At 45.0% G+C, this 27,064-nt stretch overlaps 1 protein-coding gene across 10 annotated transcripts in view; it reads left to right on the top strand.

Annotated features, from left to right (window-relative positions):
• LOC139556499 (gephyrin-like) overlaps nucleotides 1–27,064 on the top strand; it is a 107,012-nt gene that overhangs the window by 38,555 nt on the left and 41,393 nt on the right. For 6 of the 10 annotated variants that reach the window (XM_071370528.1, XM_071370527.1, XM_071370530.1 and 3 more), the window contains exons 3-8: nucleotides 4,915–4,972; nucleotides 6,695–6,787; nucleotides 9,339–9,433; nucleotides 9,832–9,898; nucleotides 18,767–19,054; nucleotides 20,634–20,768. In XM_071370528.1, the coding sequence (XP_071226629.1) occupies nucleotides 4,915–4,972; nucleotides 6,695–6,787; nucleotides 9,339–9,433; nucleotides 9,832–9,898; nucleotides 18,767–19,054; nucleotides 20,634–20,768 (736 nt within the window). The remainder of the gene's footprint in view (nucleotides 1–4,914; nucleotides 4,973–6,694; nucleotides 6,788–9,338; nucleotides 9,434–9,831; nucleotides 9,899–18,766; nucleotides 19,055–20,633; nucleotides 20,769–27,064) is intronic. The other 4 variants (XM_071370537.1, XM_071370536.1, XM_071370532.1 and 1 more) reach the window with 1 other exon arrangement.

Genomic DNA, 27,064 nt, shown 5'->3' with positions numbered 1-27,064 from the left:
CAATGTCCTAACATTTCACCCGGATGTCCTGAAAAGATAGGAAAACAATAACTTTTTTGAAAAGTCAGGTCCTGAATTTGTTCAAACACTATTTTAAGCTTAAGGGTTAGTTTAGGGGTTTTGGGGTTAAGGTTAGGGTTAGGGTTTTGGGATTAAGGTTAGGCTTAGTGTTAGTGGGTTTAGGGTTAGTGTTGGAAAATACTATTTTTAATGGTCAAACAAACGTGTGTGTGTGTGTGTGTGTGTGTGTGTGTGTGTGTGTGTGTGTGTGTGTGTGTGTGTGTGTGTGTGTGTGTGTGTGTGTGTGTGTGTGTGTGTGTGTGTGTGTGTGTGTGTGTGTGTGTGTGTGTGTGTGTGTGTGTGTGTGTGTGTGTGTGTGTGTGTGTGTGTGATGGAGAGCCCTGTACAAAGACCATGCATTATTAATACCACCACTACAGCAGATGGGCCTCATAATAGAGCTGGCCCCACAACTGTACAGACCTGCACAGCTGGGTCACTGTGTGTGTGCGTGCGTGCGTGCGTGTGTGTGTGTGCAGGGGTAAGGGGGTATTGGTTAGCTGGTTGTGTCTTGATGTCTTTGTTTAATTGAACCTTTATCTACGTAGTCTCATTGAGATCAAATCTATTTTTCCAGAGAGACCTGGTCCAACCCACACAGCATCAGGGGGGGAACTAAGTTTCAGACACATCTCAGACATAACAACTTACAGACATAAGCACACCATAAACAAATAGATGTAGACACACATACATTACGATTACATACAGAAACAGAAACATCATAGGTCAAATATATCATATGTACCACCGCATTAAATCCGAACGACGGGGCGGCAGGTAACCAAGTGGTTAGAGCGTTGGACCAGTAACCGAAAGGTTATTGAATGGAATCCCTTAGCTGACAAGGTAAAAATACGTAATTCTGCCCCTGAACAAGGCAGTTAACCCACTGTTCCCTGGTATGCTGTCATTGTAAATATTAATTTATTCTTAACTGACTTGCCTAGTTAAATTTTAAAAATGACAGTCACATTCTTCAGTATGTGAGTCAACCAGACTTTCTAACTCCTCCAAAGAAACAAGATCCTGGTGTTCCAAACTCCAAGACCGTCTAGCTGAAACTCTTATTGCCGTGATCTGTTAAAAGTACGTGGGAGTCTCAGGTACCTATAGTCCACGATATAGGCTTATATCTCGCTCTCTATCCTGTCGTCCTGTTGTTCTTTCTGTCTGGCTCTCTCTTTCTGTCATTCTCTCGTTTTGTCTCTATGGCTTTCTGGCTGCTTTTCTCAATCTCCTATTGCCTTTCTCCCCCTACCCTTCCTTCCCCCTCTCTCTCTCTCTCTCTCTCTCTCTCTCCCTTCCTCCCTTATTCTATTCTCTCCTATTTTATTCATAGAGTAATCTGGGCAAAGCATCCCGTCTTCCAGGCCAAAGCCCTGTGTCCCCTCTCATACTGTAGCAGCATCAGTACTGCATGTTTCCACACCTAGAGCAAACAGCCATAACTCTCCCTCTCCCCCATTGGACAGCAGTGGGTCAGATCCAGCTCCTCTACAGAATGTTTCAGGAAGTGCTCTGTACTGGAACACCATGGAGTAGATGAGTGTTGTTACACTGTCACATTAAAACACACACACACACACACACACACACACACACACACACACACACACACACACACACACACACACACACACACACACACACACACACACACACACACACACACACACACACACACACACACACACACACACACACACACACACACACACACACACACACACACACACACACACACACACACACACACACACACACACACACACACACACACACACACACACACACACACACACACACACACACACACACACACACACACACACACACACACACACACACACACACACACACACACACACACACACACACACACACACACACACACACACACACACACACACACACACACACACACACACACACACACACACACACACACACACACACACACACACACACACACACACACACACACACACACACACACACACACACACACACACACACACACACACACACACACACACACACACACACACACACACACACACACACACACACACACACACACACACACACACACACACACACACACACACACACACACACACACACACTGGTATGCAACAACACTCACACAGACACTTCAGAGACATAGCAGAGACACGGCATCCCGAAACACAGCAACAAAGCAAACACACTCATGATAAACATGGAAACCAGAGGCTTCGGATAGAATGGGGTTGCCTAGGAAACAGCTGGAAGGAATCGTAGCTATTTGTGTTTAGCATATTTTCATTTTGGCTAAAACAGAGAGGGAGGAAATGAACATACAGAGAGGGGATTTGTTTTTACAGGTCCTTTACTTTCCCGGGGTGAAACAACACAGTAACCTACACTGAACACTCTTGTGCACACACACACATACGTGTAGGCACACACACCTCATCGCTGTGAGTTAAGCACTCACACTCTCGTCAGACAATTGTTAGCATAGGTGTGTGTGTGTGTGTGTGTGTGTGTGTGTGTGTGTGTGTGTGTGTGTGTGTGTGTGTGTGTGTGTGTGTGTGTGTGTGTGTGTGTGTGTGTGTGTGTGTGTGTGTGTGTGTGTGTGTGTGTGTGTGTGTGTGTGTGTGTGTGTGTGTGTGTGTGCGTGCGTGCGTGCGTGCGTGCGTGCGTGCGTGCGTGCGTGCGTGCGTGCGTGCGTGCGTGCGTGCGTGTATACATCTGTATGTGAGTGCGTGCATGTGTTTGTCCTACAGGCAAACCTCTCTTACCTTCTTATCTTCTCACTGACGTGGCACAGTTTCTCTGGACCTGCGCAAAGTCGGAGTTTAACTTTAAAAATGTATGACCTTTTACTGTGGCTTAAACACAGTCATGATGTTTTCATTTGATTGTCAAAAGATCACTTCAAATGTTCCTTTAAGTAGGCGTGCTAGCTTCTACTTGTGATGGTGTTTCATCAGTCGAGGACGAGCTGATAGTTTTGCTGACGTGGTAATCTTCAGGAATTTGATCAGATTGATAAAGGTTTTTTTTAAACGTTTTTCGGGCACCACTTGGTCTTGCCTTTTGTTTATCCATGTTGAACAACTCACTCATTCTCCATCCGAGTCCCACCTGATTCACCTAACTTTTTTAAACTTGATTGGCAATTAGGTGAGGAGGCCGAGGCGAGCCGCCGCCGCTGAGAAATGGGCTGATTAGATGCAAGAAAACCATATTGTCTGACTCACCTACTACCCATGTACATTGGACAACACAAACACTTTTCTTGCTGCAAGTGGAAATTACTGTCAAAATTATTCATATTTATTCCTCAAATTTAGACTAGGTGTGAGATGATGGGCACATGGGCCCCCAAAACTCTTGTGCCCCCCCCTGCCTTATTGTGGGGGTTTCCGCTATGCCAGTGTACCTTCTGCATACTTTATCCCTGGCAGGTCAACCGTGATACAAGTCAGTATTCGACGTCCATCTATGTCCGAGGACGTCGGGAGATGACGTGGAGACATGCCACCAGGTGAAACACTGAGCGCTGTAACCTTCAAGAAGGCTTTGATTTTGCTAGGGCGCTGTGGACGGGGATGGCAGATAGACGTAAGCATCTGCCTCTGTAAGCATCTGCCTCTGTAAGCATCTGTCTCTGGTTCCAAAGGTTGCGTGTTTGAATCCAGCCACAGAAAGTCGTTTTTTATATTTTTGTTTTAAGCCTTAACACTTACCTCAACCTTCAGACTTAATGCCTAACCTTAAGAATTCAGATGAACGTCAAATCTGACGTGAGCCTATGAGAGCTTGCTGCTTTAGCCACAGTCCATACTCCAGCTCTGTGACAAATTATGCTATAATACAATTACTACGCTCTATCACTTTTGCCTTTTCATTTTTTAGCAAAATGGTTTCCCTCTAAAATGAAAAAGTTATTTACTACAAGCCAAGCTCATTACTTTGATGCAGTACCTCTATGGGATTTAATAGCTCAGTAGTCAGTGTAGCAGTGATGTTGTAAGGGCTAGATGTTACTTTAGTGTGGTTGTGGAGTTCCACCACAGTATTGTCTGAACGGGTGTCATGTCACTAAGTGTCTGTCGCAGAGGGGGAAACATGATGCAGTAGTTTCCTAAAAATAGCACCTCCTTACAAAAACGGGTTAAGCAAGGAGTGTGTGTGTGTGTGTGTGTGTGTGTGTGTGTGTGTGTGTGTGTGTGTGTGTGTGTGTGTGTGTGTGTGTGTGTGTGTGTGTGTGTGTGTGTGCGTGTGCGTGTGCGTGTGCGTGTGCGTGTGTGTGTGTTGTATTATACCATAATTCGTACGTGGAGATTCTTTACCTGGAGCCTGCTGCATTAGTTTCTCTTCTTGCTGCAATACTGGCGCTGGCCACCGGAGAGCGCCATGGTACACTTCTTCAAACAGCAGACTGTCCTTGTGAGTGTAGTATCCCTGACGGTCCGTCCTGAGGAAAGTCTTTTAGGAGGGGATGTTCAAGGGCATTCACGACTCTCCTTCCCTTTCTCGCTCTCTCTTTCATCCCTCTTTCTCTCCCTACTAGGCCTGCTTGGGTAAAAGAAGAGTCATTTGATTACTTTAAAAGCTCTTGTGTTGCATATCTGGAGGTTTGAGCCTACTGACTGTTTTGAAGACACTGCAGTACAGCAAGACAAGAGGCTTTATGTTTCTAGTTTCACATCTGAAATGGGAGTGACTGTGTCCTGATGTTCTCTCTCTCTCTCTCTCTCTCTCTCTCTCTCTCTCTCTCTCTCTCTCTCTCTCTCTCTCTCTCTCTCTCTCTCTCTCTCTCTCTCTCTCTCTCTCTCTCTCTCTCTCTCTCTCTCATAGGCTGGGAGGCTTTATTTCAGCCTATAAGATCGTGCCAGATGAAATTGATGAGATTAAGGTAAGTTGATCATTGGATGTCTATCTATTTGTCAGTCATCAGACCTGGGTTCAAATTGTATTTAAAATCACATACTTTGAGCATGTGCTTTGGTGTGCCAGATGGACAGTGTTTGCACTTTTTGGTATATTCGATTGGTTCCATTTTGCCAAACAACCTCAATGAAGCGAGACTTAAGTATTTAAAAGATTTCAAACACTTTTTGACCCCAGGATCTGTATTATAGAGTCTTAGAGTAGGAGTGCTGATCTAGGGTCAGGTCCTCCCATGTCCATATGATCTTAATCATAATAATTTTAACATTTTTAAAAAATGATCCTAGATGCGTACTCCTACTCTGAGACGAATGAATATGGTCTGCTCAGCAGTAACTTATCTTTCTATCCCTGTCTCACTGTCTTTCTAGAAGACATACACCCCTTCAAATGAGTGAATTTAGCTATTTCAGCCACACCCGTTGCTGACAGGTGTATAAAATCGAGCACACCGCCATGCAATCTCCATAGACAAACATTGGCCATAGAATGGCCTTACTGCAGAGTTCATTGACCTTCAACGTGGCACCTTCAACTGTAAGTGCTGTTATTGTGAAGTGGAAATGTCTAGGAGCAACAACGGCTTAGCCGCGAAGTGGTAGGCCACATAAGCTCACAGAACGGGACCACCGAGTGCTGAAGCGCATAGTGCGTTAAAAACCATCTGTCCTCGGTTGCAACTCTCACTACTGAGTTCCAAACTGCCTCTGGAAGCAACATCAGCACAAGAACAGTTCGTCGGGCCCTTCATGAAATGGGTTTCCATGGCCGAGCAGCCGCACACAAGCCTAAGATCACCATGCGCAATGCCAAGCGTCAGCTGGGGTGGTTTAATTAAAGCTCACCGCCATTGTACTCTGGAGCAGTGGAAACGTCTTCTCTGAAGTGATGGATCAAGCTTCACCATATGTCAGTCCAACGGACAAATCTGGGTTTAGTGGATGCCAGGAGGACACTACCTGCCCAATGCATAGTGACAACTGTAAAGTTTGGTGGCGGAGGAATAATGGTGTGGTGCTGTTTTTCATGGTTCGGACTAGGCCCCTTAGTTAAAGTGAAGGGAAATCTTAACACTACAGCATACAATAACTTTCTAGATGATTCTGTGCTTTGGGGAGGCCCTTTTCCTGTTTCCGCATGACAATGCCCCCGTGCACAAAGCGAGGTCCATACTGAAATGGTTTGTCGAGATCGGTGTGGAAGAATTTGACTGGTCTGCACAGAGCCCTGACCTCAACCCCATCAAACACCTTTGGGATGAATTGGAATGCCGACTGTGAGCCAGGCCTAATCGTCCAACATCAGTGACCGACCTCACTAATGCTCTTGTGGCTGAATGGAAGCAAGTCCCCGCAGCAATGTTCCAACAACTAGTGGAAAGCCTTCCCAGAAGAGTGGAGGCTGTTAAAGAGGCAAAGGGAGGACCAACTCCAAGTTAATGCCCATGATTTTGGAATGAGATTTTCGACGAGCAGGTGTTCACATACTTTTGGTCATGTACGGTATGTCACACCTTGTATACAGTCTAAGCCACAATCGTCACCCTCATGACCTCTTAGCAGTGACCTGCTGTATGAAACATCCTCTCCATCAGTGCCAATGAGACTCATGTCACGTGACATGAGGTATACCTAGGAACCTATCAGATCCTATGTCTCAGTCTGTCTCTCTCTGTCTGTCTCATCAGGAGACTCTGGTGGACTGGTGTGATGAGAAAGAACTCAATCTCATCTTGACAACCGGGGGGACCGGCTTCGCTCCCCGTGATGTCACACCTGAGGTAAGTGTGCGTGTCTGTCTGTCACCTAGCAATTGTACCTTGCTGTGTTACCCAGTCACAGGTTTTCTTTCTTCTTTGTCTACTGCCTCTTATCTGCACCGGCTCCCCTTGTCTCGACGGAAACTGTAACATGCAGATCCAAAATGACAATGGGTGGTGTGTGTCACTGAGAGGGGAAAGGAGTGGAGTGTGAGGGAAGGGGATGGAGGAGCCTCCATAGCTGATTAGTACAGTCACACACAGGGCTGTCTGTCCGCTACTGTTACTAATGGCTCTCAGAAGTACCACTGGAGTCCCTTCATTTATCACCACTGAGACACTTGTGGGTTGGTTGAAGACACATACTCAGTAATATGGTATATACGTGGGAGTCTCAGGTACCTATAGTCCACGATATAGGCTTATATCTCGCTCTCTATCCTGTCGTCCTGTTGTTCTTTCTGTCTGGCTCTCTCTTTCTGTCATTCTCTCGTTTTGTCTCTATGGCTTTCTGGCTGCTTTTCTCAATCTCCTATTGCCTAAGAACCTGCTGCATCAAACACATACAATACAGACACACACACATGGTACTGATACACACACACACACTCATGGTACTGATACACACACACATGGTACTGGTACACACACACACACATGGTACTGATACACACACATGCACATGGAAACGGATTCACACATGGAAACTGATAGACACACACACACACACACACACACACACACACACACACACACACACACACACACACACACACACACACACACACACACACACACACACACACACACACATGAAAATTGATACACACACACACATGGTACTGATACACACACACACACATGGAAACTGATATACACACACACATGGAAATTGATACAAACACACATGGAAACTGATACACACACATATGGAAATTGACACACTCACATCCACATGAACACTGATACACACACATGGAAACTGATAAAAAACACACAGAAATGGATACAAACACACGGAAACTGATACACACACACATATGGAAACGTATACACACACACTCACATGGAAAGTGATACACACACACAGAAATGGATACAAACACACGGAAACTGATACACACACACATATGGAAACGTATACACACACACTCACATGGAAACTGATACACACATGGAAACTGATATAAACACATGGAAACGGATACACACGGACATGGAAACTAATACACACACATGGAAACTGATGCACATACAAACATGGAAACTGATATAAACACATGGAAACGGATACACACGCACATGGAAACTGATACACACATGGAAACTGATACACATACAAACATGGAAACTGATTCACACACATAAATGGAAACTGATCAACACACACGTGGAAACTGATACACATAAATGGAAACTGATGCACACACATAGATGGAAACTGATGCACACACAACAATGGAAGCTGATTCACACACATCAATGGAAACTGATACACACACACATGGAAACTGATACACACACATAAATGGAAACTGATACACACACATGGAAACTGAAACACACATAAATGGAAACTGATACACACACATAAATGGAAACTGATACACACACATGGAAACTGAAACACACATAAATGGAAACTGATACACACACACATGGAAACTGATACACACACATACATGGAAACTGATGCACACACATAAATGGAAACTGATACACAAACATACATGGAAACTGATGCACACACATAAATGGAAACTGATACACACACATACATGAAAACTGATACACATAAATGGAAACTGATACACACACATACATGAAAACTGATACACACATACATGGAAACTGATACACACACAAATATGGAAACTGATACACACACATATGGAAACTGATACACATGGAAACTGATGCACACACATAAATGGAAACTGATACACATACAAACATGGAAACTGATTCACACACATAAATGGAAACTGATACACACAAACATGGAAAAGGATGCAAACACAGAAATGGAAACTGACACAAACACATGGAAACTGATACACACACATGAAAACTGATACGCACACATATGGAAACTGATACACATGGAAACTGATACACACATACATGGAAACTGATTACACACACACACATGGAAACTGATACACACACATGAAAACTGATACGCACACATATGGAAACTGATACACATACATACATGGGAACTGATTACACACACACACATGGAAACTGATTCACTTATCACAGGGAAACTGATACACAAACACACATGGTATCTGACACACACACACACAAACTGATACACACACACACACATACACACACACACATGGAAGCTGATACACACAAACAAAAATAAACTGATACACACAAACATGGAAACTGACACACACACACAAACATATAAAAACACAAACATGGAACCACATGCAGACTTACATGCAAACATAAAATTCTCAAATACATACACGCACACACACAAACATGCAAACAGATACACACATTGTTTGTGTGTTAATCTCTCTCTCTCTCTGTGTCTCTCTTCATTCCTCAGGCTACAAGAGAGGTGATAGAGCGAGAGGCTCCAGGGATGTCTCTGGCCATGCTGATGGGTTCTCTCAACGTCACACCACTAGGCATGCTCTCCAGGTGAGACACAAACACACACACACACTAACATGTATACTCTACACACACTCGTACAGACACACACACACACACACACACACACACACACACACACACACACACACACACACACACACACACACACACACACACACACACACACACACACAAATGTATACTATGTACACCAGAGGAGGCTGGTGGGAGTAGTTATAGGAGGACGGTCTTATTGCAATGACATTAATGGAATTCATGGAACGGAGTCAGACATGTGGTTTCCATGTTTGATACCGTATAACTACTCCCACCAGCCTCCTCTGGTTTACCCACTCATTCACGCACATATACACACTGTCATACTGTGAACCTCTAATGCACACTCTTCTCTCGTGTGTGTGTGTGTGTGTGTGTGTGTGCAGACCCGTGTGCGGCATCCGTGGCAAGACACTTATCATTAACTTACCAGGGAGCAAGAAGGGTTCACAGGTAAGTAAACAGAACCACTTTAACACCTGCACTCAGATCAGTGTTTCAGGGCCTGTCTCAGAGTAGGACTGCTGATCCAGGATCAGCTCTCCGCCTTTTATTCAACATGATTTAAAGGGTCAAAATGATGCTAGATCAGCAATCCTACTCTGAGACTCGTGGTGAATACGGCCCCTGGTCTCACGTTTACTTAGATCAGTGTCGATGTGACTGAGTACTTCTAGTAGGAAAGGTAGCACGCATGTGCTCGCTCTACCGCTCTCTGTACCTCTCCCTCCATCTGTCTCTCCTTCTTTCTTTCTGTCTCTCTCTCTGTCTCTCTCTCTACCTCTCCCTCCATCTCTCTCCTTCTTTCTCTCTGTCTTTCTCGCTCTACCTCTCTCCGTACCTCTCCCTCCATCTGACTCTCCTTCTTTCTGTCTCTCTCTCTGTCTTTCTCTCTGTCTTTCTCGCTCTACCTCTCTCTGTACCTCTCCCTCCATCTGACTCTCCTTCTTTCTCTCTCTCTGTCTTTCTCTCTCTACCTCTCCCTCATCTACCTCTCTTTCTTTCTTTCTTTCTTTCTCTCAATTCAATTCAATTCAATTCAATTGACTTTATTGACATGGCAAGTTCATTATTACTTACATTGTCAAAGTATACATATCGAAAAATACAAATCAAATATATATGTATATATATACAAAATATCTATATATTTATATATAAATAAATGGTGGGACCAACAGCAATAATAATAGTAGTAGTGGACATGGGATTACCATTAACAACAACTACAACAACAATATTAATCAGAACAACAATACATTAAAGCAACAGTAGTAGACCAGTGTCAACATGACTGAGAAGACACATGACCTGGTATGAAAGACAAAACAAAACAAGATGTGAAATATTATCAACATTACTTTGCACTTTTCACTGGCTGTCCCTCAGGTTGTGGCAGGAGGACACATATTTGGCTGCCAAAATTCCACATTTTGGCTTTTCACCCAATAAATATTTGATTTTTTTTCTTCATCTTTTATAGTTTCAAATTCTTTGTATTGAATTATAATTTTGGGAAATAAATATTCTCTTAGGTCTGAGTATTTGTCACAGTGTAATAGGAAATGCAGCTCTGTCTCTACCTCTCCCCTGGAGCAGACTGAGCACAGCCTGTCCTCCCTGGGCAGCCAGGTTTGTCTGTGACGACTGGTCTCTATAGCCAGACTGTGCTCACTGAGTCTCTCTCTCTCTCTCTCTCTCTCTCTCTCTCTCTCTCTCTCTCTCTCTCTCTCTCTCTCTCTCTCTCTCTCTCTCTCTCTCTCTCTCTCTCTCTCTCTCTCTCTCTCTCTCTCTCTCTCTCTCTCTCTCTCTCAATTCAATTCAATTCAATTCAATTCAAGGGGCTTTATTGGCATGGGAAACATGTGTTAACATTGCCAAAGCAAGTGAGGTAGATAATACACAAAAGTGAAATAAACAATACAAATTAACAGTAAACATTACACATACAGAAGTTTCAAAACAAGAAAGACATTACAAATGTCATATTATATATATATACAGTGTTGTAACAATGTACAAATGGTTAAAGCACACAAGTTAAAATAAATAAGCATAAATATGGGTTGTATTTACAATGGTGTTTGTTCTTCACTGGTTGCCCTTTTCTTGTGGCAACAGGTCACAAATCTTGCTGCTGTGATGGCACACTGTGGAATTTCACCCAGTAGATATGGGAGTTTATCAAAATTGGATTTGTTTTCAAATTCTTTGTGGATCTGTGTAATCTGAGGGAAATATGTCTCTCTAATATGGTCATACATTGGGCAGGAGGTTAGGAAGTGCAGCTCAGTTTCCACCTCATTTTGTGGGCAGTGAGCACATAGCCTGTCTTCTCTTGAGAGCCATGTCTGCCTACGGCGGCCTTTCTCAATAGCAAGGCTATGCTCACTGAGTCTGTACATAGTCAAAGCTTTCCTTAAGTTTGGGTCAGTCACAGTGGTCAGGTATTCTGCCACTGTGTACTCTCTGTTTAGGGCCAAATAGCATTCTAGTTTGCTCTGTTTTTTTGTTAATTCTTTCCAATGTGTCAAGTAATTATCTTTTTGTTTTCTCATGATTTGGTTGGGTCTAATTGTGCTGTTGTCCTGGGGCACTGTGGGGTGTGTTTGTGTTTGTGAACAGAGCCCTAGGACCAGCTTGCTTAGGGGACTCTTCTCCAGGTTCATCTCTCTGTAGGTGATGGCTTTGTTATGGAAGGTTTGGGAATCGCTTCCTTTTAGGTGGTTGTAGAATTTAACGGCTCTTTTCTGGATTTTGATAATTAGTGGGTATCGGCCTAATTCTGCTCTGCATGCATTATTTGGTGTTCTACGTTGTACACGGAGGATATTTTTGCAGAATTCTGCATGCAGAGTCTCAATTTGGTGTTTGTCCCATTTTGTGAAATCTTGGTTGGTGAGCGGACCCCAGACCTCACAACCATAAAGGGCAATGGGCTCTATGACTGATTCAAGTATTTTTAGCCAGATCCTAATCTCTCTCTCTCTCTCTCTGTCTCTCACCTGTCTTTCTCTCTCTACCTCTCCCTCCATCTGCCTCTCTTTCTTTCTTTCTTTCTTTCTTTCTTTCTTTCTTTCTTTCTTTCTTTCTTTCTTTCTTTCTTTCTTTCTTTCTCTCTCTCTCTCTCTCTATCTCTATCTCTATCTCTATCTCTATCTCTCTCTCTCTCTTTCCAGGCCTTTCTCAATAGCAAGGCTATGCTCACTGAGTCTGTACAGCTTTCCTTAATTTTGGGTCAGTCACAGTGATCAGGTATTCTGCCACTGCATACTCTCTGTTTACGACCAAATAACATTCTCTCTCTCTCTCGCTCTGTCTCTGGCTCTCGCTCTCGCTCTCTCCCTCTCTGTCTCTGTCTCTGTCTCTCTCTCTCTCTCTCTCTCTCTCTCTCTCTCTCTCTCTCTCTCTCTCTCTCTCTCTCTCTCTCTCTCTCTCTCTCTCTTTCTGTCTCTCTGTCTCTCTCTCTCTCTCTCTCTCCACTAGCGATGACCCCACATCTGTCTCTGTCGTGTTACTGAGGCCCGCTTCTCCTGATCGATTTTATTATTTATTTTTATCAATTACACCACCTCTTCCAATCTGGTGCCATATTAGTTTCTCCCCCGTCAGGCCCCCAGTCAACGTTAACTGCATGAATGGCCCATCACCCACTTGTATTATCTCAGATCCCACATCATAAAGACTGGGTAAGGAGGGAACGTAGGCGGCTGATCTAGTAGTCATCCTGTCTCTCTTTCTCAAAGTTTCTCCTGTCTGCTAGTCTTATTTCTGTTTCTCTTTCACTGATCTGTCTTTTTATTTCTCTTTCTCTCTCTCCCTCTCCCCCTCTCTCTCTCTTTCTCTCTCTCTCATGTTCTCTCTCCCTCTCCCCCTCTCTCTCCCTCTCCCCCTCTCTCTCCCTCTCCCCCTCTCTCTCTTTTTCTCTCTCTCTCATTTTCTCTCTCCCCTTCTCCCCCCTCTCTCGCTTTCTCTCCCTCTACCCCCGCACTCTCTCTTTCTCTCACTCCCTTTCTCTCACTCCCTCTCCCCCCCTCTCTCCCTCCCCCTCCTCTCTCTTTCTCTCACTCCCTTTCTCTCTCTCCCTCTCCCCCCCTCTCTCCCTCTCCCTCCTCTCTCTTTCTCTCTCTCCCTGTCTCTCTCTCCCCCTCTCTCTCCCTCTCCTCCCCTCTTTCTCTCCCCCCCTTTCTCTCTCCCCCTCTCTCTCTTTCTCTCTCTCTCACCCACCCCCCCTCTCTCTCCCCCTCTCTCTCTTTCTCGCTCTCCCCTAATCCCCTCCTGCCATTCCTTCTTCATTCATGTTCCCATTGGCTGTCTGTCTTTTTCCAGGGATTCTACTCCTGATTATTTCTGACACCCTTAAAGGCCTTTTCACACTGTATACTTCAGGATATTTTATCCCGAGGCTAGACTGTCCCTGGGCTAACATAGCCCAGGCTAAGCTTTAGCCCTGGGCTAAGGATTTTCGCTTGTACTTGAAATCCCTGTGCTAATGGGGAAACACAACATGCCACCAACAGTCGATCTCTGACACATGACCAATGTTATCAACAATAGCATTTATTAACATGTTATTTCAAAAGCTTCTGGCCTAGCTTTTGATTTCTAACAGTGATGGTTTGTATAAAACTTGCTGCCTGCCTGTCTGACAATATTATTATCATGGATATATCCAATTAAATGTCAATAGAAAATAGATGAAAACAAAATTTTGTGTTTGCTGCCCTTAGCCAATAGCAAAAAAAAATGTTAGGCATAGCAACCAATGTTTTTGTACGGATTAAAGTATTTTGGTTTTTGTCTTCAGGTGGAAGGATCAAATAGTATGAACTTACTTATCAAAATAACATGCAGAACGCATTACAGGCATCACGAGCATATGTCATTTAATTGGCAATGCAGCTTTTGTGATTGGACAGTGACCATTCTTGGCATTGTTCTTGACCCTGTTTCACACTGGTTCCAGAAAAGTTGGTGCTAACCCTGTTCTGGAGCAGGGCCAGCTAGCCCACTTTAGAATGTGCAAGTGTGAGCACGCTTAGCCCCGTGCTAAAATCTCTGTATTTTCATCCCTCTTTCTCGCTCTCTCTCTTTCTCCCTCTCTCTCTATCACTCTCTCTCTTTCTCCCTCTCTCTCTATCACTCTCTCTCTTTCTCCCTCTCTCTCTATCACTCTCTCTCTCTCTCACACACACACACACACACACACACACACACACACACACACACACACACACACACACACACACACACACACACACACACACACACACACACACACACACACACACACACACACACACACACACACACACACACACACAGGCCAACAGTTCAGAAGTTGGCTTCAAACTCAGGAGGGAGCGTAAACAGTGGAACCCGTGTAGAGAGCAGAGGAGCAGAGAGAGGTGTACCTTGGCTAAAACCGAGAGTGCTGCTGGGCTTTGGCTTTGCATCATACGGGGACTCATCCATTCAGTCTCTTTCATATCTGTCTGTCTGTATGTCTGTCTGTCTGAGGGGTGTGTGTGTGTGTGTGTGTGTGTGTGTGTGTGTGTGTGTGTGTGTGTGTGTGTGTGTGTGTGTGTGTGTGTGTGTCTGTGTGTGTGTGTGTGTGTGTGTGTCTGTGTGTCTGTGTGTCTGTGTGTATTTTTCATGCCCAGAGAGTATGCTTCCACATCATGCATGTTATGTGTGCGCATCACCCCACACCCCATTTCTTTCTGCCCTATAGAACAACCTTACAGAAGGTTACTGATACAGTTAAAGAGATTGAACGGGAACTTAAGCACTTACAAATTCGTAACATATTGTACAAATTGAAATTCTTAACATATCTATTGGTTGACCTCAATGACCTGCCATGGTATATTGCTTGTTTGATTTCTATTATGAAAAGCACTATAGAAGTTTAATTAGTTATTATTATTACTATCATACAAATTGCAGACAAAATTGCAGGATGTAGCATTAACTAAATGGATTTTCGGGGACCAGTGTTGGCTCGTGAGCGCTACTTTCAAATCTACTGGCTGAAGCTATACAAAATCACTTTAAATAAAGGTTACTATTGTCACTTTAATCCTGGTATAAATATGTTATGTGCATTAATGAATAGGACATAGAGCATCATCAGAAAGGAGGGCAGCTGTTTGTAACCTGGCGTAAATAAGGACTTGATTAATTATGTACTCTATTATTGCAATGCTTAAAATGCACAGGAAGTTAAATAATTGCACAGATTACAAGACTTTCTTGTTTACCCAACCGTGGGACAGACTATGTTTGTTACAACACTCGGGACTCTGACTCTCTATTGGTTACACAGACTTTTGGCCTCCCATCCTATTCTAACAATCTCTCGCCGACTTTGTATTCATGTTACCTGATGAAATTGCTCTACAATGTGATCTTGTTGCCATCTAATGCACATTCAAATGTCATAAATCAACACTGCAGAGCTCTCCCTGTCCTCTGCCGTGCCCTGATTGTATTACTGCTGATGATATCTGGAAATGTGCATGTACACCCTGGCCCATCTACTGTTGCTAGCCCCAATTCTGACTTGTGCTCTGAGATCTGCTTCACTGATTTCTGCTCTCGTAAAAGCCTGGGTTTTCTGCACGTTAACACTAGAAGCTTATTACCTCAAATGGATCAATTGAAAGTGTGAGTTCACAACTCCAATCCAGATGTGTTGGTCATTACTGAGACGTGGCTAAGGAAGAGTGTTTTGAATACTGATGTTAACCTTTCTGGTTATAACCTTTTTCGGCAAGACAGATCTTCCAAAGGTGGGGGAGTTTTTAATTTCGAAAGGCCTATTTCTATTTTGCCTTGTTTATCAACCTATTGGCTTTCTTGATGTCTTTAGTATTCCCTCTGGTATGCAATCTGGTTTCCACTCAGGTTATGGATGTGTCACTGCAACATTAAAGGTCCTCACTGATGTCACCATTGCCCTTGATTCTGAGCAATGTTGTGCTGCTATTTTTATTCACTTGTCCAAGGCTTTTGATACGGTAGACCATTCCATTCTTCTGGGCCTGGTTTGCTAACTACCTCTCTCAAAGTGCAGTGTATGAAGTCAGAACATCTGCTGTCGCAGCCACTGCCTGTCACCAAGGGAGTACCCCAAGGCTCGATCCTAGGTCCCACGTTCTTCTCAATTTACATCAACAACATAGCTCAGGCAGTAGGAAGCTCTCTCATCCATTTATATGCAGATGATACAGTCTTATACTCAGCTGGCCCCTCCCCGGATTTTATGTTATTAAACGCTCTACAACAAAGCTTTCTTAGTGTCCAACAAGCTTTCTCTGCCCTTAACCTTGTTCTGAACACCTCCAAAACAAAGGTCATGTGGTTTGGTAAGTAGAATGCCCCTCTTCCCACAGGTGTGATTACTACCTCTGAGATTTTAGAGCTTAAGGTAGTCACCTCATGCAAGTACTTGGGAGTATGGCTAGACGGTACACTGTCCTTCTCTCAGCACATATCAAAGCTGCAGGATAAGGTTAAATCTAGACTTGGTTTCCTCTATCGTAATCGCTCCTCTTTTACCCCAGCTGCCAAACTAACCCTGATTCAGATGACTATCCTACCCATGCTAGATTACGGACACGTAATTTATAGATCGTCAGGTAAGGATGCTCTCGAGCGCCTAGATGTTCTTTACCATTCGGCCATCAGATTTGCCACCAATGCTCCTTATAGGACAATTCACTGCACTCTATACTCCTCTGTAAACTGGTCATCTTTGTATACCCGTCGCTAGACCCACTGGTTGATGCTTATTTATAAAACCCTCCTAGGCCTCGCTCCCCCCTATCTAAGATATCTACTGCAGCCCTCATCCTCCACATACAACGCCCGTTCTCCCAGTCACATTCTGTTAAAGGTCCCCAAAGCACACACATCCCTGGATCACTCCTCTTTTCAGTTCGATGCAGCTAGCGACTGGAACGAGCTTGGTTTGGTCTGGGTCTGGTCTTGTTCTGGTCTGGCTCTGGTCTGGATCTGGTCTGATCTAGTCTGATCTGGGCCTGGTCTGGGTTTGGTCAGGATCTGGTCTGTATCTGGGGCTGGTCTGGGTTTGGTCAGGGTCTGATCTTGGTCTGGTCTGGCTCTGGTCTGGATCTGGTCTGATCTAGTCTGATCTGGGCCTGGTCTGGGTTTGGTCAGGGTCTGATCTGGTCTGTATCTGGGCCTGGTCTGGGTTTGGTCAGGGTCTGATCTGGTCTGTATCTGGGGCTGGTCTGATCTGGGTCAGGGTCTGATCTGGTCTGTATCTAGGGCTGGTCTGGGTTTGGTCAGGGTCTGATCTGGTCTGTATCTGAGGCTGGTCTGATCTGGGTCAGGGTCTGATCTGGTCTGTATCTGGGGCTGGTCTGATCTGGGTCAGGGTCTGATCTGGTCTGTATCTGAGGCTGGTCTGATCTGGGTCAGGGTCTGATCTGGTCTGTATCTGAGGCTGGTCTGATCTGGGTCAGGGTCTGATCTGGTCTGTATCTGGGGCTGGTATGATCTGGGCCAGGGTCAGGGCTGGTCTGATCTGGGTCAGGGTCAGGGCTGGTCAGGGTCAGGGCTGGTCTGATCTGGGTCAGGGTCAGGGCTGGTCTGATCTGTGTCAGGGTCTGATCTGGTCTGTATCTTAGGCTGGTCTGATCTGGGACAGGGTCTGATCTGGTCTGTATCTTAGGCTGGTCTGATCTGGGACAGGGTCAGGGCTGGGTTTCCCAAAAGCATCATAGCAGTAAGATCATCTTTATTCCATTGAAACTATATGGACGAAATATGATTTTAGTGCTAAGATGCTTTTGGGAAACCCAGCGCTGGTCGGGTTCTGGTCTGATCTCTGTCTGATCTGGTCTGGTTTGGTATGGGTCTGATCTGCATCTGATCTGTCAGGGTCTGGTTCTGGGTCTGGTCTGGTCTGTACAGTCCTAGCTTAGTCCCCAGTTTACCAACCTACTATATGTACTACTACCACTTAGCACAAGCTTTTATCCAAAGCAATTGAATCCATTTTTAATATGTGCAAGTGATCCCTTCAGGAGTTCAACCCACTACCTTAGCTTGCTAGCTTTCTATGAACAAGAGCCGAGATGATCCTGCAGTCTGAGTCATAGGCAGGACAGACTTGATATTGTTACCCTACTATTATGCTGTTGATCAGCTGTATTAACTCCTCTCTCCATGACCTCTAATCTCTAACCCTCTCCCCTCCTTCCAGTTCCTCCTGCCTGTGCTGTCTCACGACATCAACCTGTTGTATTAACCCCTAACTCTCCTCCTGACCTCTAACCTCTCCTCCAATAGGAGTGTTTCCAGTTCATCCTGCCCGCGCTGCCCCACGCCATTGACCTGCTCCGGGACGCCGTGGTCAAGGTGAAGGAGGCAGTGGACGAGCTGGAGGACCTCCCTTCGCCCCCGCCTCCCCTCTCACCACCCCCCAATAGCTCGCCGCGGCGCCAGACGGAAGACAAGGGCGTGCAGTGCGAGGAGGAGGACGATGAGAAGAAGGACAGCGGTGTGGCATCCACTGAGGACTCCTCGTCCTCGCACATCACCGCCGCCTCCATCGCCGCCAAGGTAACCAATGGGGAGGTAAGGGAACGGGAATCTGGCAGAACTCTGATCAAACCTTCATGTGCAATGTCTACTTTCCGATTCTCCACCTTTTTTGTGCACTCGCAAGACTCCTCTCCTAGATTTAAAAACATTGGATTGGTGTAAGCATTGGCTAGAGGAAGTTTCAACCATGAATCCATGATGGGAAGTGTACAAATGCACACTGGGAAAAGGGTGGCGAATCGAGACGTACACATACAGTGTGTAGAGTATGTACATATTCCTATGAGTACACCACCCTCCATGTCATCATTATTATTTCATACAACATTCTCATAATCATTCTGTACAAATGTAATGCTTTTCAGATGGACCATTCGTGTGTGTGTTTGTGTGTTACGTGTGTGCTATGAATGTGTGTGTGTGTGTGTGTGTGTGTGTGTGTGTGTGTGTGTGTGTGTGTGTGTGTGTGTGTGTGTGTGTGTGTGTGTGTGTGTGTGTGTGTGTGTGTGTGTGTGTGTGTGTGTGTGTGTGTGTGTGTGTGTGTGTGTGTGTGTGTGTGTGTGTGTGTGTGTGTGTGTGTGTGTGTGTGTGTGTGTGTGCGCGTGTGTGCGTGTGCGCGTGCGTGCATGCCTGATTCATCGTCCATTGAAGTGACAGTTGTCCATTTTCATTTTCCTGTCCCGTCCAACATCAGAGTGGACTTATAGCTCTGTGGTACTAATGTCATGGTAACAGGTTTCGGTCCAATCCCATCTCCATCCTGGCATTTTTCTCATTGTCCAGTCATGGACATTCATTGGTAAGATTACATGCTATCTATGGGGCAGTTTCCTGGACACAGATGAATCCTAGTCATGGAATAAAAAGCACTTTCAATGAAGATTGTCCATTGACTTTGCTTTTTTGTCCAGGACTAGACTTACTCTGTGTACGGTGAACCACCGCCATGTCTATTACATACGTCCTGATTCATCTCTGTGATCTATAATCTATCCTCATATCATCCTGAAAATCATATCATACCGTCCATATTGCCCAGTTTCATTCATTATTCATTCATTACTGTAATATCATCACACTTAGAAGTGTCTCAGTGGCTCTTGGTTATAGAAGCTGCCTGGTAAGGTTTGTAGGGTTTACTCCACTGGTTTAGTTTAGGCATGGGGGTCCAAATGTATTAAGGTTTGCTTTAGGAAGGAGGGTTAGGTTAAGGTTAGCTGTGATTTTTGTGAGGTTAAGGTTAGGGAAAGGCATGAAAGTTAACATTGGGTTAGTGTACCACCGTCTGCTGCCATTTCTTTTCTTCTGGTCAAATATGCACTGCCTATAATGAGCACTGAGGCACAAGATGCTGTGCTATGGTGAAGGTAGTCAACGTTAAAGGGTCAGATGTGTAGCATGCTATCTAATATCTAATGTGTAGCATGCTATCTAATATCTAATGTGTAGCATGCTATCTAATATCTAATGTGTAGCATGCTATCTAATATATATCTAATGTGTATGTAATACAAATTCTACAGTCATAATGGGCCATTATTTGAGTGTGTGTGTGTGTCTCTTGTTCTTTCTTTCTGTGTGTGTGTGTGTGTGTGTGTGTGTGTGTGTGTAGATCCCAGACAGCATCATCTCCAGGGGTGTCCAAGTCCTCCCTAGAGACACAGCCTCTCTGAGCACCACGCCCTCCGAGTCGCCCCGTGCCCAGGCCACCTCGCGCCTCTCCACCGCCTCCTGCCCCACGCCCAAAGTAAGGTCTTACACCCACACACACATATGTACGGACAGACGCACACACACACACACACACACAAACACACACACACACACACACACACACACACAGTCATACCATAGGCAGACACACAGGCGTCATTTCTCTGCAGAAGTGTTCTCTTCAGCGTCTATCTACCATCATATGAAGATGGCGCCGACAGACATGGCTCTGCTTCTAGCTCCCAAGCAATTTTTTCACAAGCATTTCACCCGCAATAACATCTGCTAATTATATGTGTATGTGACCAAAACAATGTGATTTCATTTGATTTGATCACGGTGCTATGCCAAACCAAAGTGCGTGCGAAAGGGCCCCTGCTGTGGCTAGTATGGTAGTGGTTGTGTGTTTATGTGTGCGTATCCTTGTTTGCGTGGGTCAAATGCATTATACTGAATGAACCCTCTACCTCCACCACACACACACGTCCTCCTCCGTTCCCTACCTTAAGTCAACCCACTCCAGTCTCTCATCCAGATTGGTGTACAACGACGCGAGATAGAGCAGTTAGGGAGCTCACTTCGGTCAACTCTGAGTTCAACTCGGGATCACTGGTGACAAGAAAGTGGCTCACCTTTTAGCCAGGTACATTTCTATTGGCAACGAATCATTAAGAACTAACCTGCTCCGGGAAAGGCTAACTCGGGGCTAACTCCACTTATCCTGAATGAAGTGTTTGAGCTGCGAGTTGAGGACCAATCAAATCAGATTCCCTGCATCATCGTCTCCTTCATTCTCAGGAACCATATTTGAGGAAGACAACTGATTGAATATTGTATTTATTAAATGTTCTTATACGTGTTAAAAATTGTAACATTCAAATACATATCACACTACATATTTCGTAATGACTTAATAAAATAATTGTATCGAGTCTTCAAAATAAGTGGCTGTGCTTAGCACACCACTGTGCACCAGAGACGCTAATAACGATCCGCGTAATGAAAGAAAGACGACACACTTCTATCTTATTTCCCACCATAGCCTCGTGAAATTGCAGGATAACTTTTCTTTCATTTTAATTTCAGCAAAAAGGTAAAGGTGGCACTAACATGGATGATGGTTTCAGCAACGTCTCAATAAAAAGTTTGGCGTTCGACTAACCATGTGCGACATGCACACGCAGTTACACGCCAGCTAGAGTTAGCGACAACTGCAGGATCAATATCCACCTTCATAACATGGATGAAGCCTGAGCTGGAATGTGAAGCGTGCTAGCTTTTTAAAATCCTGGGTAGATCTAGACGGCATCGTATTATACCACTATGGTCTCACAGTCAGAGATGCATTCTATCTCTCTCTCTCACTATCTATCTCTCTCTCGCTCTATCTCTCTCTCGCTCTATCTCTCTCTCGTTCTATCTCTCTCTCGCTCTATCTCTCTCGCTCGCTCTCTCTCGCTCTGTCTCTCTCTCTATCGCTCTATTTCTCTCTCGCTTTATCTCTCTCGCTCTATCTCTCTCTCTATCGCTCTAACTCTCTCTCGCTCTCTCTCTCGCTCTACCTCTCTATCGCTCTATCTTTCTCTCTCGCTCTATCTCTCTCGATCTCTCTCGCTCGCTCTATCTCTCTCGCTCGCTCTCTCTCTCTCACTCTATCTCTCTCTCTCGCTCTATCTCTCTCGCTCGCTCTCGCTCGCTCTCTCTCTCTCTCGCTCTATCTCTCTCGCTCGCTCTATCTCTCTCGCTCTATCTCTCTCACTCTATCTCAACTCAATTCAATTTATTGGCATGGGAAACATGTGTTAACATTGCCAAAGCAAGTGAAGTAGATAATATACAAAAGTGAAATAAACAATAAAGATTAACAGTAAACATTACAAATATAGAAGTTCCAAAAGAATAAAGACATTACAAATGTTATATTATATATATATACAGTGTTGTAACAATGTACAAATGGTTAAAGTACAAAAGGGAAAATAAATAAACATAAATATAGGTTGTATTTACAATGGTGTTTGTTCTTCACTGGTTGACCTTTTCTTGTGGCAACAGGTCACAAATCTTGCTGCTGTGATGGCACACTATGGTATTTCACCCAGTAGATATGGGAGTTTATCAAAATTGGGTTTGTTTTCGAATTCGTTGTGGATCTGTGTAATCTGAGGGAAATAGGTCTCTAATATGGTCATACATTGGGCAGGAGGTTAGGAAGTGCAGCTCAGTTTCCACCTCATTTTGTGGGCAGTGTGCACATAGCCTGTCTTCTCTTGAGAGCCATGTCTGCCTACGGCGGCCTTTCTCAACAGCAAGGCTATGCTCACTGAGTCTGTACATAGTCAAAGCTTTCCTTAAGTTTGGGTCAGTCACAGTGGTCAGGTATTCTGCCACTGTGTACTCTCTGTTTAGGGCCAAATAGCATTCTAGTTTGCTCTGTTTTTTTGTTAATTCTTTCCAATGAGACCAGTATATACTGTATACAGTACGAGGTATATAGATTCCACCGCAGGTTCACAGGGTCGGTCAGGCTGACCACTGCCACATGTAGGTGGTATGTACAGTATGGGTGTCTAGGAACGGTACACTGTGGAGAACGGAGGATATAGATACAGTGTTCAGAGAAATAACACAATGGCTGTGTGTGAATATACACTGCCTGTGTCAAACAGTGTTTTGTTGTTGTTGGGGGGTGTCATAAGCAGAAACATATGTAGGATTATCTCTGTTTCTATTTTCGTAGTTGCCATGTCTAACAGTTCCAAGACGACTGACTTGGCTTACTTAACTTGGGGTTGTTGTGGAGCATTTGGTGCCAATAGTTATTTGGTGCCAATAGTTTGCTAAATGATTTGTTTGTTTATTCCCTGCGTATCTAAGACTGTAGAGTCCTGGGAAACAGGATGTACAGTAGATTTTGAGCTGCCACCACTAAGTGCCCAGTAGTGGTATTGTTTAACTGGTAGTGCAGGCAGTATGGTCTCTATAGCGGAACTGTATGTAAGTGGTGAGCAGGCTTTTTGCTACTGTCCCAATGTGCCTGTAGTTCCGCTGCAGTATGAGGAAAAGTTACTCCACCTCACTAAACTAAAGCCGTTTTTGTTAATGACCCAGTTTGAATTGCTGCTTCTCTGTCAGGAGCTACCGTATCCTCCTCATTCTATAACCACATGAGTCAGCGCGACAAAGTCTGGACAAATCTCTTCCAAAAACGTACATAGACACATACAGTAAATCAGGCGTGTACGCCGCTTTCCTAACTCACTTTGAGTATGATTATCCAATGTTCAGTAAAGGGCTTTCCAGACAGGAAGCAACGGGGGGAGCGTAGTTGGGCAAAATAAAGCAGATCTCTATTTTCTCTGCCTCGGCTGAGCGGCTTTTACGTGTACGAGCACCACTGACCGCTAGATAGGATGTGCCACCCCAGGCCGTATGTGTGTGTGTGTGTGTGTGTGTGTGTGTGTGTGTGTGTGTGTGTGTGTGTGTGTGTGTGTGTGTGTGTGTGTGTGTGTGTGTGTGTGTGTGTGCGTGCGTGCGTGCGTGCGTGCGTGCGTGCGTGCGTGCGTGCGTGCGTGCGTGCGTGCGTGCGTGCGTGCGTGCGTGCGTGCGTGCGTGCGTGCGTGCGTGTGTGCGGCTCCTCTCACCACACGTTCTCACAGGTCTTCATGTGAAGCGGAAACAGCCTCTGCTGCTCTGCCTCCAGACCACACACACACACGCAGACCAGAGAGAGAGAGAGAGGCACCCAGATGCACTGTTCTAATGTCCAAACCTGTCTGTCTACACAGCACAGGAGCTGGGGGCACACACACACACACACACACAGAGACTCACAAATAACACAACATGAAAATAAAGACACACAGACACAGGGATACCATACACACTACTCAGGCAAATCACAAAGTCCAACCTGCACTCAGACATGCAGACACTACACATTCATTCTCACAGGCACGGAGTATCTCACACACGCACGCACACGCACGCACACACACACACACACACACACACACACACACACACACACACACACACACACACACACACACACACACACACACACACACACACACACACACACTCCTACTGTGATGGTTTGGTAGTGTAGTTGTACTCTTCCACTCTTGTGAGCATGTAGTGCAGTTACGTAATGGTTGAGTTTGGGTTAATGAAGCATATGGGAGAGTGTGTGTGTGTGTGTGGGGGGGGGGGGGGGGCAGTAGGATTTGACTCAGTGGGCGGTGGAGGGTTATGGGGGTTCTTCTCTCTCTCTCCCTCTGCGCTTTTTCTCTCCTCCTCTCTCTCAATCTCTCTCAATCTCTCTTTTCCTCTCTCTTCCTCTCTCTCAATCTCTCTCTTCCTCTCTCTCAATCTCTCTCAATCTCTCTTTTCCTCTCTCTTCCTCTCTCTCAATCTCTCTCTTCCTCTCTCTTCCTCTCTCTCAATCTCTCTCTTCCTCTCTCTTCCGCTCTCTCTTTCTCTCTCATCCTCTCTCTCAATCTCTCTCTTTCTCTCTATGAGGGGTTCTCCCCCTCTCCTGTCAGGGCTTTCCTCAAGGTAAGTTGAAAGGCTGAATCACACACACACACACACACACAGACACACGCACACAGACACGCGCACGCATACACACACACACAGACACACACACACAAACACACGCACACAGACACACACACACATACACACACACACACACACACACACTAACCGCACATACATACAGTCAGCTACTCTCTGCACACTGAAGCACTGTGTTCCTACAACCGGGACTGAATGTATCCTATTCGTTCCCTCCCCTGACAGTAATCCAAACATTAACCCCTAACCCTAACCCTGACCCTTATCATTACCATAACCTATATGGGTCTGAATATTAGCCACACCCATCTCCGTTCTGATTGGTTCCTTTGCTGGGATATTTTCAATATTATGATATTTACGTCAACAATAGATGTGGTAAAGAGGTCAAAACAATGGAAATGTCATGGAAACACACGGTGGAACGTTTCTGAATCTCCTCATTGCCCCCCAGCAAAAAGTAGCCTACATTTTTCAAGACCTCTGCAATCCGCGCTGGCATGCTGTCAATTAACTTCTGGGCCACATCCTGACTGATGGCAGCCCATTCTTGCATAATCAATGCTTGGAGTTTGTCAGAATTTGTGGGATTTTGTTTGTCCACCCGCCTCTTGAGGATTGACCACAAATTCTCAATGGGATTAAGGTCTGGGGAGTCTCCTGGCCATGGACCCAAAATATCAATGTTTTGTTCCCCGAGCCACTTAGTTATCACTTTTGCCTTATGGCAAGGTGCTACATCATGCTGGAAAAGGCATTGTTCGTCACCAAACTGTTCCTGGATGGTTGGGAGAAGTTGCTCTTGGAGGATGTGTTGGTACCATTTTTTATTCATGGCTGTGTTCTTAGGCAAAATTGTGAGTGAGCCCACTCCCTTGGCTGAGAAGCAACCCCACACATGAATGGTCTCAGGATGCTTTACTGTTGGCATGACACAGGACTGATGCTAGCGCTCACCTTGTCTTCTCCGGACAAGCTTTTTTCCGGATGCCCCAAACAATCGGAAAGGGGATTCATCAGAGAAAATGACTTTACCCCAGTCCTCAGCAGTCCAATCCCTGTACCTTTTGCAGAATATCAGTCTGTCCCTGATGTTTTTCCTGGAGAGAAGTGGTTTCTTTGTTGCCCTTCTTGACACCAGGCCATCCTCCAAAAGTTTTCGCCTCGCTGTGCGTTCAGATGCACTCACACCTGCCTGCTGCCATTCCTGACCAAGCTCTGTACTGGTGGTGCCCCGATCCTTCAGTTGAATCAACTTTAGGAGACGGTCCTGGCGCTTGCTGGACTTTCTTGGGCGCCCTGAAGCCTTATTTACAACAATTGAAAAGCTCTCCTTGAAGTTCTTGATGATCCGATAAATGGTTGATTTAGGTGCAATCTTACTGGCAGCAATATCCTTGCCTGTGAAGCCCTTTTTGTTCAAAGCAATGATGACGGCACGTGTTTCCTTGCAGGTAACCATGGTTGACAGAGGAAGAACAATGATTCCAAGCACCACCCTCCTTTTGAAGCTTCCAGTCTGTTATTCGAACTCAATCAGCATGACAGAGTGATCTCCAGCCAACACTCACACCTGTGTTAACGAGAGAATCACTGACATGATGTCAGCTGGTCCTTTTGTGGCAGGGCTGAAATGCAGTGGAAATATTTTTGGGGGGATTCAGTTCATTTGCATGGCAAAGAGGGACTTTGCAATTAATTGCAATTCATCTGATCACTCTTCATAACATTCTGGAGTATATGCAA

Source organism: Salvelinus alpinus, chromosome 27 (assembly GCF_045679555.1).
Source record: "Salvelinus alpinus chromosome 27, SLU_Salpinus.1, whole genome shotgun sequence".
NCBI lineage: Eukaryota > Metazoa > Chordata > Actinopteri > Salmoniformes > Salmonidae > Salvelinus > Salvelinus alpinus.
This window is presented reverse-complemented; position numbering and strand designations above follow the sequence as displayed.